At 41.0% G+C, this 17,566-nt stretch overlaps 1 protein-coding gene across 1 annotated transcript; it reads right to left on the bottom strand.

The window, feature by feature from the left end:
• Positions 1 to 185: 185 nt before the first annotated feature.
• Positions 186 to 16,962, bottom strand: LOC6558450 (epidermal growth factor-like protein 7). Its single transcript, XM_001983242.3, has 4 exons — positions 16,328 to 16,962; positions 1,458 to 1,714; positions 839 to 1,257; positions 186 to 622 (listed from the first exon to the last, which is right to left on the bottom strand). Exons 1-4 carry the CDS (start codon positions 16,840 to 16,842, stop codon positions 491 to 493), a joined length of 1,323 nt encoding a protein of 440 aa, XP_001983278.2. The 5' UTR covers positions 16,843 to 16,962; the 3' UTR covers positions 186 to 490.
• Between the last annotated feature and the right edge of the window lie 604 nt (positions 16,963 to 17,566).

The following is a 17,566-nucleotide window of genomic DNA, read 5'->3' as shown; positions in this document are numbered from 1 at the left end:
GTGGGGTTGCCCACTCGCTCTACTACTCACCACACCTTTCTGTTAGCTGGCAGCGCTGCCAGCGCGCTTCAATTCAAATGCGAAATGTTTGCGAATACAGAAAATGTATTTATTTGTGCGCTATTTTCTCAACTATATTATTTACAGAAAAATACATGCAAATACTAGACACATATATATATAAGTAAAATAGCAGAAATTGTGGGCTTATAAGCTACAGCATTCGATTTTTAATACATATACATTTATGACACGAGTTCGCTTAAGTACTAAATGTGGGATTTTTAAGTTTATTAATTATTAGTTTTAGCTTTAGTTGTAGTTTTGTTTATTTATTAACTACGGAGGCACTTGCGTTCGGGAATGGCTTACAAGCAGAAGGAGCAGCTACGCACAAAAATATTTAAACTAATCACTTAACCAAAAAAGAAATGCAGTTCTGTGTTGGCCCCGCACCGTCTCGTCCCGTCCCGTCCCCTCCAGCCCCCTTTTAGGGGCAATTGGCATTGGGCCCGTTCCGACAATTCATCAGCAGATTCAACATGTTCTCCAATTTGTTGGTGCGTGATTCCGTTTTGTAGAGATTCGTCTGCATCCGATTCACATCCTGCGCTTGTTTCTCCTAAAACCACAAATAATCGATTACTTTAACATATGTGCGCATTTGTATACTCTACAGAAGAGGCTAGCAAATCGATAAGAATCGAGAATTCGGTAGTCGCCTGGAAAGATTGGTATCTCCTTTAAAGATTGATCTTTCTTGGCCACAACCAGCCTGTTCTTTGCCAGCTCTTATCAGCTGATATTACTGATATATACCCTGTAGTATGTGGCTTACCAAAGTGCTTAGCCTGCTCTTGAGGGTATCCACGACGCTGTAGGTGGCCTGCAGTGACTTTTGCAGCTCATTCGTGTGGACTCGTTCATTGGCCAGCGAGCGTTCGATCTTCTGGAGTCGCGTCGCCACCTCGGCATCGGTGTCATCTATATCATTCTCCAGATCGCGGGCCTCGAAGGCATCGTCCGCATGCGTGGATAGTTTGCGGCAACTCTGCTGATCCGAGTGCAGCACGAAGCCCTGGCGACAGCGGCAGTAGTAGGAGCCCTGGGTGTTCACACAGTGCTGATCGCAGGGCTTCTCCGTCTCGCACTCGTTCACATCCTGCTCGCAGAAGCGACCCGTAAATCCCGCCGGACAACTGCACGTCTGCGGGGCCGTACAGTTGCCACCATTCTGACAGCGACTGGTGCAAATAGCTGTGATTAAAATTGAAGGGGGAATTATAGATTATAGCTTAAGAATGGATCTGGAAAGTTGCTGCAACACTCGGGATAAAATCATACTAAAACCAGAAAGTTTTTCATGTTTTAAGAAGTAACTTTTATATATAAGAAAACAGTTTATGTTTTTTTTCGAGTGTAGGCAGGCTACTAACGACTCCATTTGCCCAACTCACGTTTCATGCACGCATCGGAGCGAGTTGTCTCCTTGGACCAGCCGGTGCAGCAATCGTAGGTCATCTGCTGGGCGGGCTTGTGCTTGATGACATCCCTGTAAGCGGGCTCGTGCACCAACTGGACCCGGGTGCACATCTGGCCAGCATGGGTGGGTGGCTGGCAGGGGGTGCTGATGTGTTTCCAGGTGGGTCGCGTGTACACCTCCGTTGTCTTCACCGGCATCGTGATCGTCCGCTGCTGCACGCAAATGTGTCGACTGCGAACAGAGCCATCCAAAATGTGAACATTTAAACATATATATATTTAAAACATGGATCAGTGCATTGCAACATCGGCTGCAACTGCAAGTGCAACATGCACAGCAAAAGTGAAATTGAAGCTGAAACTGAAACTGACTTTTCCAGACGATGGCGATGGCGATGACGCTGACGCTGACGATGCCTGGCCAATTACTGTCATAATAAACTGGCCAACAGGTTGCCAGTCGGCGGCAGACGCCCAGCAGACGATGTTGCCGCTGTTGTCGCTGTTGCCGCTGTTGTCGCTGTTGCCTCTGTTGCAACAACGTCACAATTGTCACATGTCATTTAACCGTACAACAAACGTCACAAAATGTGGCGAAATCAGCGATGAAAAGACGCCTTCACATTTTTTGTATTTTTTGTATCTTTTTTTTGCATATTTACTGCGAAAAATCAGTTTTCAGTGGGTTAATTTTCCTTTGGCTTCGTTTTTCTTGAAAATACAAATCTTTGTGCAGATTTTGCATTAGCTTTCTTTACAATTTGGCTGTGGCAGTCAAGCTGTAAGTCCTCAAATGGATCGCATTTTCAGTTCTCAGAAATAATAAGATTTCTTAAAAAATTCATTTTATTTTTCAGTTTGCAAAGTTGAGTTTCTTTTGGATTTGTTGTAAGTTCTTCAAAATGTATGCTATAAAATAGGAAATTGGAATTTATGCAAAGAATTCCTTTTATTATACTCAAACTGTAATTCTCCAAAATCGATTCCTTATCGCAAACAGTTTTCCTTCAAATCGATTAGTGATAAACATTTTCGTTTTGTGTGTGTTTTGGCCTAAATACCAAATACCAAAAGGCAATCGGATGTTTACGAATATGGTGAGCAAAATGTATTTATAGCATATGTATATATTTATAGCAGTGTCAGTCAAACTGTAAATCGCAACTGTAAACATCAAACGTCAAGACCTTTGCCCGCCAGCAGTGCCAGCGCATAAAAGCTGATAATAAGTCGTATTTCTTGCTGTGTTTTGAATTGTTTCGTATATTTTTGGTTGCAGTCGATTTTCGAACTGCCCAAAAAGCCAACACACAATAAAAGAAGCCAACTGGCCAGCGAGCATCCATAAATTGCAAATGGGGAGTTGTTGCTGTTGCCAGTTGCCAGTTGCCGGTTGCCAGTTGCTGCTGCTGCTGCAAGTTGCTGTTGCAGTTGCTGCTGTTGCTGTTGCTGGTGTCGTAATTGGCAATGCGGGTTCAGGCCAAAACAATTGCAGGCGCGTGATGTGGTCACTCACTCAACTGACTGACTGACTGACTGACTGACTGACTGACTGACTGACTGAGTATTGACTACTGCTTTGCAAGTAACAGTTGCAATTGAAGCTGGAGCTTTTACTGAAGCTACACTCAACAAAAAAAACGCGAATAAAACTGAAAATATCTTCACAGTATCTTCACAAAGATTAGCCTTGCAAATCGGAGAACAAATCTCGATCATTTTCAGTCGAAAATAATAATAGTAATTAGCTTAGATATGTTAATGAACCAAAGAGTTGTTCGTAAAAGAACTCATCTTTCGACCGATTATTCCCATAATGATAATGATATAGTAATACATCCTGCAATACTGCCCACAACATAAATACGGATATATTCCAAGCTTAATCTCGATATAAGTTGGAACTCTCCAGCTCTTATAGTCTCTGAGACTGATAGATAGAAAGTCGTGGCTCTAATGGATCGGCTGCTGATGATGATGATCAGGAATATAAATATTGAGACGTCTCCTTGGAGACTTCATCACAAACTTTTAATCTGCCGATCTATAATGAAAAGTAAGACGACAAACAGCTGAATTGAATCATGTCCATTCCACAATTTACATATATTCAATCTGAGTATTTAAATATATTCAATTTGGGAATTTACATATTTTCTTGGCTGTTTATTGTTTGGTGACTTCTTATAATAATTTAAATATGTTTTGTTTGTGTTGCATAGACTCCAATCTATTTCGAATTCCATCGGGATTCATCTTAAGGCAGAGCTTCAAACATTCTTGGTTTTTTGTTGATCAAGTTAATCAAACTGAATTGATTTTCGGTTCTGGTTCTAAATTTCAATCTGTTAATTTCGTTCAACGTTTTCGGTTCCATTTTGATGCTCAGTGAAGTAATCAGAAAATGTTCGCTTCTGATTTTAATTGCTTAAGCTGAGTTCAGGTTTTTTTGAATGTGTTCTTAAATATTTCGAAAACCCTCTGGTAGCATAATATATATTGTTTTTCTGCGAGTGTAGCTGCCAAGTGAACCGTTGGCTGCCAAAAATTTGTGACTTTGGCCTGAGCAATATAAAAGCGCAACGGTTCTGAGTCTGAGATTGGGACTCGAAACATTTAACAATTTCTTTATGGCTGCGCATGCATATTTATGTTGCTGTTGTTGCTGTTGCTGTTGTTGTTGTTGTTCGGGTTGTTGCTGTTGCTGGAAACTGCAAACTGGGCTGCTGCTCTTGTGCCATAATTCTCACGTTATTTATGCAGCAGTATAAGGGCGCCACAACAACATCAACAAGAACAACAGCAGCAACAAGGAGCCAGCACAAAATGCGGAAGTTTTTCTTTACCAAAGCAGAAAAATAAAAAACTGTGCCAACAAAGTGCAACATGAAATTCTCATTGTCTCCCCTGCCCCTGCCCCTGCCTCTCTAACCCGAGCTGCCCCTTATCCGCGTTCCCATTCCGCATAGACGGCATAAATCTTTGCCGGATCCGGCGGGACAGCCTGCTGTGTCCAGATGTTAATGTGTGTGTTGTCTTCATTGCTTTTGTTTAGAAACGTTTAGACTGAAAATTAAATTTGAATTTTTAATTACTGATCGCCGGAACACCTGTGGCTGCTGCTTCAACTGCAACATTGCCCCAAAAAAAAACTTGAACTGCAACAGAGCAAAAATGTAGCCGGAACTGCTACTGCTGCTGACATTGGTATACCCTTTGTGAAGGGTAAAAAGGGAATCATTTTAAGCTGGCAAAGACTGGCTTACAGCATATCTGCAAGTCGAGCAAGTCTCTCTGCGCGGAGGCATTTTCACTTCTTTGCCACATTTTAATGTTGCAAAATTATAAAAACATCAATCAAAATGTATTTCACATGAAATTGTATTGCGGCAGCAATTAATCAAAATAAAAACTTTTCAACTGCTCAATTTTTACAAGAAGGGCGCTCTTCTTTTTCTTCTCGCTGCTGCACAGTGGTCAACCTTTTCGGGCTGAACTTTTGAGTTTGTGTTTGGCTTTATTGATTTACGATTCATGTTTATTGAGAAGCACGAAAGCTGAAGAAAAATAAGAATTGATGAGCCTCTCTTTGAGCCGATGTTTTCTGTAGCTGAGTCAGCGCCAGGCCAAAAGGTGAACCAGGAGCGAGTGTGTGTGTGGTGTGTGTGGTGTGTGTGTGTGTGTGGTGTGTGTGGGCGTTGTCTTAATGGACTGCAGCATCTCGGCTCATAATAATAAATGGGCTTCTCATATTCATATAGAGTTCAGCTAAAAACCAGCACAACATTGTTGTTTATCTGCCTTCGCTGCTTGGCTTGTTGTTTCCCACTTTATATGGTATCAATTTTTCAATGCTCAACCTTTAGATATGCTAATTGTTTCAGATTAATTATTATTGTCATGGCTATGAAAATATTTATAGACTTCCCTTTGACCACACGATTTTCAACATTAAAATAGTTATTAAAGACTTTAGTGTGCTTGGGAACTGCATACAAATAATAAAACTATTATTTTAACTACTTGTTAAAGCTATCATTAAGATTCTGCTTAATTGATGTATTCTTTTAAAGGAACACTTTTATAGACTTCCCTTCGACGAGACGATTTTCAATATTAAAATAGTTGTTTATGATTTTAGTATGCATGGCAAATGTATACAAATAATAAAACTATTAATTTAACTACTTGTTAAAGCTACTTTTCAATCATCAAGTTAAATTGAGATATTTTCAGACATGGAAATATTTATAGATTTTATTTTTTTAAGGGAATAAATACAGCTTTCATATGTGAATTAGTTGCTTATGATTTTAGCAGATAAATCAAGCTATTATTTTAAGTATTTGTTAAAGTTAGTTTTCACAATCATCCAGTTAAATTGATATATTCTTTTACAGACAGATATTTATAGACTTCATTTTGAGCACTAAGACAACTTTCAAAGACAATAAATTTGGCTATCAATTTTGATATAGTTTTAGATTATAAATAAATCAAGCTATTATTTTAGGCAGTTTTCTCAATCATTAAGCTAAATTGAAATAGTCTTTTACACAAAAGCTTTATTTGAATATAAATCATTTTTAATTTCAGATTGCATTGTTGAGTGAATAAAAGCGTTGCATTCGTGGGAACAGCTTGAAATGGGCTTTAATCTCTTTTGTAAGGGACTATGGTAAGTACATATTGAATATATACATATGCAAAACTGAAGCCCTTACAAAATATACAACAATGGCACCGCACCAGAGGCAATCAAATCTTTTCTTAAGACTTCCTATTTGAATAAAGCGCTCGATTTAAGTTAAGTTAAATCATTTTTATGAGCTGTTTTAAGCAATAAGCAACTAGTCGCTCGGGGGTCATTTTCGAGTGTCGCTTGGCCAAACCAGTTTACTAAAAGTTTCTTGTCAACAGAAAAAATGCATTTAACACAAACACACACACGAGGAAAAAAAAGAAAGAAAACCGTTAAGAAATAAAGGCTACACAAGTTGGCGACACTTAACGGCTGTAAAGCGGCTTTAACTATTTGGCCATAACCAAGGCGGAAAAGTGCAGCGGATTTTCCATATAAAAAATTATTGTTTGTCAGGCTATATAAAAAAATATATATATAGATATTTTACGGTCGTATGTTAAGCGTGCTGGAAAGCGTTTAAGGTCAAGACAAAGACTCGAAAAGAAACTTGCCACAGAGTTTAACCTGGCTAACTGTACTCTTTGGCCTCCTCTTCTCTCTTTATGTGTGTGTGTGTGTGTGTGTGATTGCGGGCCAAACTAATCTGATTTGTTGCATGAAATTAGAATCTAAATTGGCTTGGCCAGCCAAAATGCAATTTCAGTTGCCATGTTGCCATGGTCCACGGGCTGCGGTGGCCAAATGCATCATTAGGCCGCATTGCAACTGCAACTTGCGACTGCTGCAACTGTTGCAACTCCCACAAGCCAAACATGACGACAGCCACGACAACGATCCACAACAGCAACAGCAACGGCAACGGCAACAAGAAGACTGCATTTTTAGACATGCTTCCTGGTCATCCCAGTCTTCCCAGTCTTCTGCTCAGTATTCCCGATCTTCCCAGTCTTGTTTGCCCCTCTTGGCAGTCTGCTCATTTGCTCAGTTCGCTTAGTTTCCCAGTTTGTTAGCCCCTTTATTTGGCTTCTTACTTAGCGCTAAATGCGAAACGCCTCCCTCTGACCACAAACAAGCCGAAGGAAGACAACGGCGACGACGATGTCGACGCACTGCATCACAATTTCTAATAATATTTTAGTCATGTCCATTTTACTCCATTCCATTCCATTCCAGGGCAAGTGCAACATGCAGCCAACATTGCCTTGCTTTTAGTTTTAGTTTTATTTTATTTCTTCTCTTTTTTCCTAGCAGTCAAGAATTATTACAGCACTCAGCAGAAGCTGGCCAAAACAGCAGACTAACAAGCTAAGAGCCGACTAATGGCTACTCTATTTTTAGCAGCTAACTGCAGCAAGCAAAAGCTGACAAAGTGATTAATATTTTATCATTTTTGCTACAACAGCTAGTAAGAGTGTAGCAGTCGAGGCTGCTCGACTTGCAGCTACACTGCACTCAAGTTTTTACCTTGTCTTTGTCTTTTTCTGAACCAAAGTTGTTAATCACGAATATTGAATCCAAGTTAAGAAGAATGAGACGACAACAAGCTCGATTCGAGAATGAAACCCACAAAATCTATAAATACATATTTATTTGTGGCATTCGTCTTTGCCGCTGAGGGAAACATGCCAAATCAAATTTCAGTTCCGGTTCTGGTTCCAATCGGATTATTATTCAATAAACGGTTTTGCTGCCGGCTTAATTCCCTATAATTATAATTGGTCCGAGTACTTTTAGTATCTGCAATCGGATTGTATATAAGTACTGACAAACGTATCTGGCTAAATCGATTCGATTAAATATACTTTATGGTGTCCACAATGCTTTCTTCTGCCAATTATACACTTTTGGACAACTTCGCTTTTTACTGTCTACCTCGCAGTTCATGATTAAATGTATTAAGTTGATAGATATATACTCCAAAAGTATATTTAAAGTTCTTGACAGTATATTTTCATTTTATTTACTTATCGATCTAATTTTACACTTAATATTAATAAAACCTCATCATTTTGATCTAGAAAAGTAAGCTCTTCCCATGCAAAAGTAATACTCTGTTCTTCTACACTTTGCACAAGAATTCGTGTATACCCTGCGCTACCCTAGCAAATGAGTTACAGTTTAAGGCAAAAGCAAAAGCAAAAAAGAACCGCCAGTCACTGATCCTACTTGCCGCATACTTCAGTGTTCAGCTCAGTGCTCAGTTCTCAGTTTGGCCAGTTCGCAGTTCTAATTTGGCCGTAAATTTGTCTTGTGGGCTCGCCAGCGAAGAGATTATTCAATAAAAAATATTGCACTGGCAACTTTGGGCAGTGCCTAGGCGCAAAAGTGAAATGAAAATTGCTGCAACGCAAATGTGTCAGACATTCTGGCTAAGACTGACTGAGGCCAACAACAACAACAATCAGAAGATAGCCAAGTCAAGTGCGCCGCAAGCCAACAGTTTGCATGCGAACTGGACTCGATGCTGATTATATGCCAAGGAAGCTGGGCCCAAAAGCAGCCCAGCACTGGCCAACACAGGCTGAGAGGGCCAAAATGGGTTCAGTGGCCGAAATGTGGCGTGTGCGTCTTTCTTTCATTTCTTTTTTATATTCTTTTCCCTATACAACATAATCGTAATCTGGGCGGCGATAAGCGATCTCCTCCCCACCAATGGGCCTGTCAATGCGTTGCGCCCTACTAATGCGGCTACCTCCCCCTAACCCCCGCCCCTTTCCTACTGCTGCAGTGGCAACCCGAGTCGGTGTGTAAAGCATGATTAATGCCCCAAACTTGTTTAAACAGCAACAGCAACAACAACAGCAACAATCCCTGCTCGAAGCCATGCCCGAAAATCCGATTAGTGAGCAAACGTGAGCAAAGGCAGCGAGAAGCAAGAGAAGAGACCCCAAAATCAAGTTAAAAGCCAAAAGCTGCCTCCTCACGATTTCCACTTCTTTTTCACTTTTTTTTCTCTTCATTTCTTTCTATAGAAAAACGCGCTAACAAAAGCGCAACGAACACATTTTCATCAAATTAACATATTTTCGGCTGCTTCACTTTTCAGTTTGAAGTTTGAAGTTTTAAGTTTTAAGTTTTGAGCGATTGTTATCACAAAAATCGCGTGAAAAGTTGTCTTTTTTTTTTGGGCAATAGCTTTTGGAAAGCAAAGGGCCGCAAAGCAAGTGTTGCTGTCTGCTCCACTAACAATCAAGTTATCCAAACACAACTCAAGGGGCTAGCGCCAGTCGCTGCATACCTTGCCATGCTTCACTCTAAGCCACATGCAGATGCAGATGCAGATACAAACACAGATACGGACACAGATACAGATAGTTGTGTGTGTGTGTGTGTGTGTTTATATTCAGTCGTCATCTTGTGGTATCCAATTGCAACATAATTAAGTAAGCCAAATGGCGTGTCTCGTTCTCTACGTGGCTTATCGCTGCTGCTGGCTGCTTGTTGTTGTACACTCGGCGAAAATTGGGTATGCCTTGTGCATTTCTAACTCTTTGGAAATTGAAATGTTGATTTTTTGGGAGTTTATTTTGTGGCAGACAGATCGACTCAGCTATCGATGCTGATCTAGAATATATATCCTTGATGGGCTCGCCTCCTGCCTCCTTCTGTTCCTGCCCGTTGCACAACTTGCTTAAGCCACTTTCACATCTTCAAGGCGTAGCCTAAACTACTAATAATATGTAGAAAGTTTTGCAGATCAGACTTATTTCGCTGAGTGTATGTTTTATGAGGAATTTTGTGCGTCATGTCCGCTCGACGCTTTTTGGGTGGTTCACTTGGTGTTTGTGTTGTGTGTGTGTGTGTGTGTGTGTGTGTGTGGTGTGTGTGGCGCAGGCGCACAGTTTTGTTGTCTTTTGTATGCCTGCAAGACAAAAGTCAGTCGACTCCCTCCCCCCAACTCCATACACTCCCTACACCCCTGCCCCTGCCCCTCCGCTTCCTCCTCCTCCTCCTCCTGCTCTCTGCGAACGAGTTTACATGTAATATGTCTGACCTGTCCAACTGTCCCCCTCGGCAACCCCTGCATCCAACCCCCTCCTTCTGCAGCCAAGTCGAACTCTTGTCTCTTGGCTCGAGCCTGCCAGCATTGCATTAACCCAATTTTCAACTTGAGATGCGAAGCTGCGTGATTTGCAAATTATTGTGGAGTTGCTGCTGCTGCTGACTGAAAGACAGTGTGTCATGTCCGACTGTCTGTCCGACTGTCTGTCCGTCTGTCTGTCCTCTGTCCTCTGTATTGTGTGTGACTTACTCAATTCTAGCCATATGTAAACTCACTAATTGCATTCAGAGTGTATTGGCAAGTGTATTTTGTATGTAAATACTAAACATGATATCGTCTATTTGTTCAATCAATATGGCATTATAAATTTATATTTCTTTGTTGTTCTTTGTTGCATTTTAATTGAGCAACTTTCGTTGATTGTCAAGCGTATGCTGACTCTGAGCAAAGGCAGTAGTTACTTGATAGTTCCGATAGTCATCTGTCATTGAGGTTAACTGGGAGAGGTATTTAAGTTATAGCATTCGAAATGAGAGAAATATGCATAATTTAAAAGAAAGCGAAAAGTATAAGTCGAGATTAGGGTTCACTCTTATTAAAAGAATACATTAAAATGAAATATTGATAATTGATATCAACAGTTATTATCAATATGATTGGTAAAAGGAGTGTAATTTAGTTGTGCAAAACTATGTGACAGGCAGAAGGAAGCTTGTCCGACACTATAGGGGATATGTATTCCTGACCAGCATCAACTACAGTCCGTCTGCATTTCTCATATAAATCTATTTACAATAACAAGACTCAATTAATATTTAATATAATCTGACGTATTATTAATAAGCTGTTTTCATTAAGAAACATATTGTTAACAAAAACATATTTGCATATTGAACCAATTAAAACTGGGTTCAGGGTATCTGCTAGTCGAGCTGCTAACTGGTTTCGAATCTTCTAAGAGACTAGCTGGCATAGAAAATGCATATCGAAGGACATCAATTAATGTATTATAAAAATAAGAAAATTAATTCAATGAACACATTCTTCTGTCTACTAGCTTATACAACATATTTGACTTCAGTCAACACATTTATTGTCCACATTTAAATACCACTTGCTTATGGAAGTCGACCTTTTATGAGATTTACTTACAAATTTGCATATATTTCCATCCACATTAATCTCTGTGTATTTGCCATATATGGCTCTCTGTGTATGTCTGTCAATTCGAGTCGTGTCTTGCCGTGTCGTGTCGTGTCGTGTCGTGTCATGTCGTGTTTTATGCACGTGTTCACATTGTTGTCTCTCGAGGTTTTTCTCCGCTTCATTTGTGAAAAACTCATTAAAGCTGAAGCGCGCGTTTCTTTGACTCTCTGCCTGGGCCAAGGTTTTTACCTAGGCTTACCCTTGCCAACTTGCCAACTTGGCTGCTTGCCAGCTTGCCAGCTTGCCTGATGGCCTGACTTGGTTAGCCGATAAGACGCAGAAAGACTGCAACACAGACTCCTACACTCAGACAATTTAGTAAATTGCCCCAAAAATTAGTCAAGTCTTTTTACAACAAATTTATAAATATAGCAAAACATTTTTCTCAAATTATTCTCAATTATTTTGAACAGTATTTTGTGGTCTTTTTCAAAAAGATAGAGATGCAAACATTGACTCTTCGAAGAAATGTAAGAAATCTTCTTTGGACACACTTTGAAAACCACTCTCTGGAAATTAGGAACATTATTTTTAAGCTTTTGAAAAATACTCCCTGAAATTAAGAAAGAAAAGCTGGTTTTTAGAAAGTGACCATCTTCAATTTTAGACATTTTATTTCTGACTAATCAGAATCTTAAATTCAGTTTGATTTATTTTTTGACGAGTGTACAACGCAGACTCCGACTCCGACTCCAACTCCCACTCCGACTGCGACTCCCACTACAGCTGCTGCTCCTACTGCTGCTCCCATGAGTTGTGTGGCACGCGTAGGCGTTGCCCATTGAGCATAATGCATAATGCTGTTTCACGGTGTGCAAAATGTTAACGAATTTTCACAACGGCAACTCATTCGATTCCACCAAGTGCAGTTTTTCCAAGCACGGCCAGCATATCAAATCGTAGGCCCGTAATTATTACCCAGGCCAGACCAGGCCAGGCCGCCTTCGATTGTTGACAAGCAATTTGCAGGCGGCCAACATTTGCAAGAGATCTTGGCTCAAACTGAAGCTCAGCTGTGCGTCTGTTTGGGGTCACAAAGTTGCTTAAAGTGCACATAACTCTTTGTTATTTTCATTATTCTTGTTGTTGTTGCTGCTCTGTGCATTGTTGTCGCATTTGATTTAAGCATTTTTCGCCAATTGTTGCTGCCATTTTATGTTCGCTGATGTTGTTGTCCATAAATATTGAAGTCAAGGCCCTGCTTTGTTTTCAATACTTGTGGGGCCATTTTTTGACACAGATGCAGTTAAGAGATTAACGGTTTAACAGGCTGCAACAAGTGGCCTTTCCATTTGTTGCTCGTTTTGCTGCTGCAACAAAAGCCAAAAACAAACTTCAGCCAACATTTTTGCATGCCGCACAACGGACGAAAAACAAACAGCAAATCAAAATATCCCCAACGAAATTGAAATCTTCAAACTTCAATCAAAGCGTGCGCCCCAAAAAAAACACACATCCATCAATTGTCAGCTGCAACAGCAACAACAACAACAACAACAACAAATTACCAGCAACATGCACAGGAGACAGGCAAAAATTGAAATCATCAACAGAAGCGCGAGGCTGGCGAACCAGTTGAGCTGAGCCAAATGACAGGGGGGTGCTGGGTGCTGGGGGGTAAGTTCACTTCATTTGCATACCCTGTAACTATGTGAAAGGCTTATAAGGGGTTTCGTGACACATAATCAGCAGAAGCAGATAGCTCTGAATCCATTGAGAATATGTCTTTTAGATCAGGCCTCAAATCAATTTTCAATTCTGGGTGTTAACCCGAAAACTCAACTTTAACGATGCCGAAGTGGAACCAGTTAGGAAATATAACATTATTTTAAGGATTAGTTAAAATAAGATAACTCTTTCTATATGCAGAACCCTCCAGTTCTTTCATAAGATTTCAAATTTTAACATATCTACGGGAAATCTCTGAGCATATTTAATTGTGATTTATGTATGTGATTTACAAGTTCAGATATATCTTCTCCCTCCCTCTCTCTCTCTCTCTCTCTCTCTCTCTCTCTCTGTCTGTTTATCTCTCTCTCTCTCTCTCTCTCTCTCTCAAACCAAAACCGAATACTAAACACAAAATTAGGAACCTTTAGCCTTTATCAGAACTCTTACAGATTACGCAATGGAATCGAAAACGAGTTCGAGATAAGATTCGATTTGACACCTGGACACAAAAGCAACACAATTTAAATCCCAAACTTGTTCATATAATTTCTATTAGGACAATATTCCACAGGATATCTGTGCATTGAACACATTGCGTTGCAAGGCGCTCTCGACAGCATTTGATATCCGCAAATCGGTGCATATGACGCTGATTAACACCGCATTACATGCCCCAAAGGCGGCAAACTGCAATTGAAATGTTGCACTGTCCATTAGAGTAGAGGCTGCAACTCGAGTCGCGTCGAGTCGCGTCGAGTCGAGTTGAGTTGAGTCGGCGGCGTGTGAATTTATCCAGCAAACATCTAGCGACTGCTTCGGCTGCTCCCAGCAAAATGAGCACTCATTTCCATATCCACTATTGCGCCAACTAGCAAACAGCAAATAGCAAACAGCAAATAGCAAATAGCAACTTGCAACTTGCGCAGTTTTCAAGTTGCAAGCAACTAGCTGCTGGCTGCAGGCTGCTGACTGCTGGCTGCTTGCTGCTTACTGCTGCCTGTTGGCTGTTGCACGTGCAACGCTTAAATAAATAGTATTCGTAATAGAGGCTCGGCCAGCGTCAACTTTTGTTATCGTTCCTCCTGTTCGCTGCGACTCTGTCGCCTACGTGAACATGAGCCCAGCACAGTGGTGCACATATCAAATATCGCTGATTCACATCGATTCGACTGCATTTGAGCATTACCTGATTTTGCTGTATATATCATGTGTAGAAGGTTTCCTCTACTCTATTTACTCTATTTCCAAATCAATAAAGGGTATATTGGGATAGTTTAAAATCAATTTGCGAGTATTAGCTTAGTCACCATTCTTACAGAGTTCGTCTTAACAATCAGCTTAATATTAGTTTTCGATTTTTAGTCTTAGTTTTAGAGTCTGTTTGGCAGTATTTGTGTAACAGTCTCAGCTTGAAAATCTCTGTTTAAAAGTCTTTCCTCTGAGAGCGTTTGACCAATATATTTTCTGATTTCAAGTCTCAGCTTTGCTGGCCTGTTCATTGGATTACTTTTTGCATAATAATATATCAATATAAAATATATTAGACTATCTTAACGTTTATATTAATCAATTAGGGAAGCAACTCGAGACTCTGTGCAGTATTCTGTGCCACTGTGCACTAGCTGCAATTTATGACTGATGATGCGAGTTGTTTCAGTGCCTGCTGGCGCTTTTGGCAGTTGTTGCTGTTGCTGCCACATAAATCAAAATGTGTCATAACTAGCCACAAACAACAGCAACAGCAACAACAGCTCAAATTCGCGCAAACAACAAGCAGAGCAACACCTTCTAAATTGCAGAGGCGGCTGCCACAGATTATTGCACATTGCACATTGCACATACGCAACGTGCGCCAATAGAAAATTCGAGAGAGAGAGGGAGAGGGCAGAGGGGGAGGGGGGGGGCCCAGTGTTGTTGCACTGTTGCGTGTCTTTGCCCTTAAGTAGACGCACATTAATTCCAATTAGAAAACATCAACGCTGGCAATTGAAAACTCGTTAAAGTTCATTACCTTAAAATGACCATGCAGACAGCAAAAGCAGCAACACAAAAGACAACAAATAACAGCAACGACAACAACAACAACAACTGTATCTGTCCAAGCGTCCAATGCCAGTCACAATCTTGTTAGCCAGTCTTTTTGTGTCTTTGTGGCATTTGTTGCGTTGTCGTGCTACATTTAAGGAGCTGCCTGCCGCAGCGTTCAGCGTTCAGTTTGCCGCAAGTGCGCATTGATTTGTTGCAATTGACATAACAATTGAAAATGGAGCCAGCCACTTAGCCTTGCCTCGCTAATAAGTATTCTTCACATTTGATTTTGACTTAGAGGGAAATGTTTTTTATACTTGTTGTCGCCGTTTTCATCGCTTTTATCGTTGTCTTTGCGCTGACATTGAAACTGTCATAATATATTTTTAATAATTTATGTTCATTCAGATAAGCTGCGGCACAAGGGGCAAGCATAAATGTTAAAGGTAGCAGCGGCAGCGGCAACGGCAACAGCTGAAAATTTATGGCTGACCCAGCCTTGAGTGCTGCATTCCCCCTCTGCAGCTGCCACTGCCACTGCCCCTCCCTCTCTCTCTCTCTGTCTCTCTCTCTCTGTCTCAATGCAATTCTACACGCCCTGCAGCTGAAAAATCACGCATACGCCCATTTGTCCTCTGCTATTGTACATAATCATGTCCAGGGCTAAGCACATTTCATGCTCACTTCTTCAATGCGAACCAAATTAAAGACAAATAACTTGTTTTATTGAAAGGGTTTTATGCATTTGTGCAAATGAGGAAGCAGCTGCGATCCCTTATATATATATGCAAAATAAAATAAATATATATATGCCTGATTCGTAGGAAAAGTCGAGCAGATTTAGCCATTTATATCTGTCTGTCTGTCAGCCAAGCTCAGAGACTATTCTCGTAATTCATACGAAGATAAAGCTTATTTAATTGTTATTGATAACTAAGATCGAACACAGATTTGGTTCCACAAAATTACCTATTCGATATTTCTAATTTGCTTATCCGCCAAGCCAACATTTTCTCTCAGCCAACACAATATGGCCAAGTGACGTCGCAATCAATGAAGACCAGAAGATATGCAATTGATTCAAATCAGCTGTGGGCTGTTGTTCATTTAAATGCACAAATGAAACCAGATTATGGCAACTGACTTGTAATTTCTTGGATTACTTGTTTCTCCTTAATAATTTGAAGCCAACTTATGGCAACTGACTTGCTTTGCTTTATTTATTTATGTCAAGTTGAGAACTGACCTTGATCTTGAACTTGGATTAGATATACATATAGATTAAGGCTTACCGCTCCATTTCCTTGGCATCTGTGGGAGAGTTGCGACTGATGGTGTTCGTCTCATAGGGATCCTCGGTGGTGGTGGTGCTGCTGGTGCCCACCGTGCTGGGCGCCGTTGTTGTAAAGCTGTAACCCCTGCGAGCCGGCACCAGCGGTGGCACAGTGCCCATTGTCAGGCCTGGTGTGATGGCGCGACGATTGAGATTCGGCGGTGGTGCAGCGGTGGTTATGGCCGGCACATATTCATAGCCACGCCCACCTCGCCCACGACTACCGACGCCAATGAACTCCACATCGCCCGTGTTGTCCTCACCTTTGCCTGCATAGGGGGAGACGGGCGGCGGAGGTGGTCCAAAAGTGTTGGTATAAATATTATATGTATTGTGATCCCATTCGGAACTCTGATGATGTGGCTGCTGATGCAGGCGACGCGTCAGGACTTTGTTGTACGGATTGTGGGCATAGTGATGGAGGCGACGGAGCCGTGTTGTTGAGTCTGTGGCACGTTGAGGCGGTTGTGGCATTGTTGCGCCCGGCAACAGTTCCACCTCCGATTTGACATGATGACGATGCGCTCGATGCAGGCGTTGGTGGTGCAAGCGGGTGTTGTTGTGGTGGTTGTTATTGCGGTTGTTGTTGTTGTTGTTCGGGCTACCTGTTGCTGCTGTGATCAGCAGCAGCAACACTGTGGCGCACAGCAACAGCATCATTCTCAGCGTCATCTCAGCCAAAATAGCAACTGCAAATAGTACAGAAACAGGAATAATTTTATTAAGTGCTCAAAATAAAAATAAAAGCAAGTAAATAAATAAATAAATAAATAAAGAGGATGGTGCTGCAGAGAGACATTCACTTTCCGTAAGTTAAAACTCATTCAAATTCACATTCTTAGTCACCTCGGTTAATGTAAGCAACAAGGCGGATCAGAAGTGACAGTCCCCCTTCTCCGACTCCAACTCCAACTCCAACTTGACTAGATATATATATATATATATATATACACACAACGAGTATCCTCCACGCTCATTAACAATTCCTTTGTCCCACAGTCGTGCCAATCTGTCTGTCTGTCTATCTGTCTGTCTGTCTATCTGTCTGTCTGTCTGTCTGTCCATCAACAGGCTTCGTAGTTGTATAATTTAATGCCTGAAGTTGCATAAGCAAGCTGCAGATAACTGCAACTAAACCTAGTCGGAGTTATATTGCAAGCAGCTGACAACTACAACTATCGATAAAAATCGTTTATAC

This window comes from Drosophila grimshawi, unplaced genomic scaffold, assembly GCF_018153295.1.
Source record: "Drosophila grimshawi isolate 15287-2541.00 unplaced genomic scaffold, ASM1815329v1 contig_44, whole genome shotgun sequence".
NCBI lineage: Eukaryota > Metazoa > Arthropoda > Insecta > Diptera > Drosophilidae > Drosophila > Drosophila grimshawi.
This window is presented reverse-complemented; position numbering and strand designations above follow the sequence as displayed.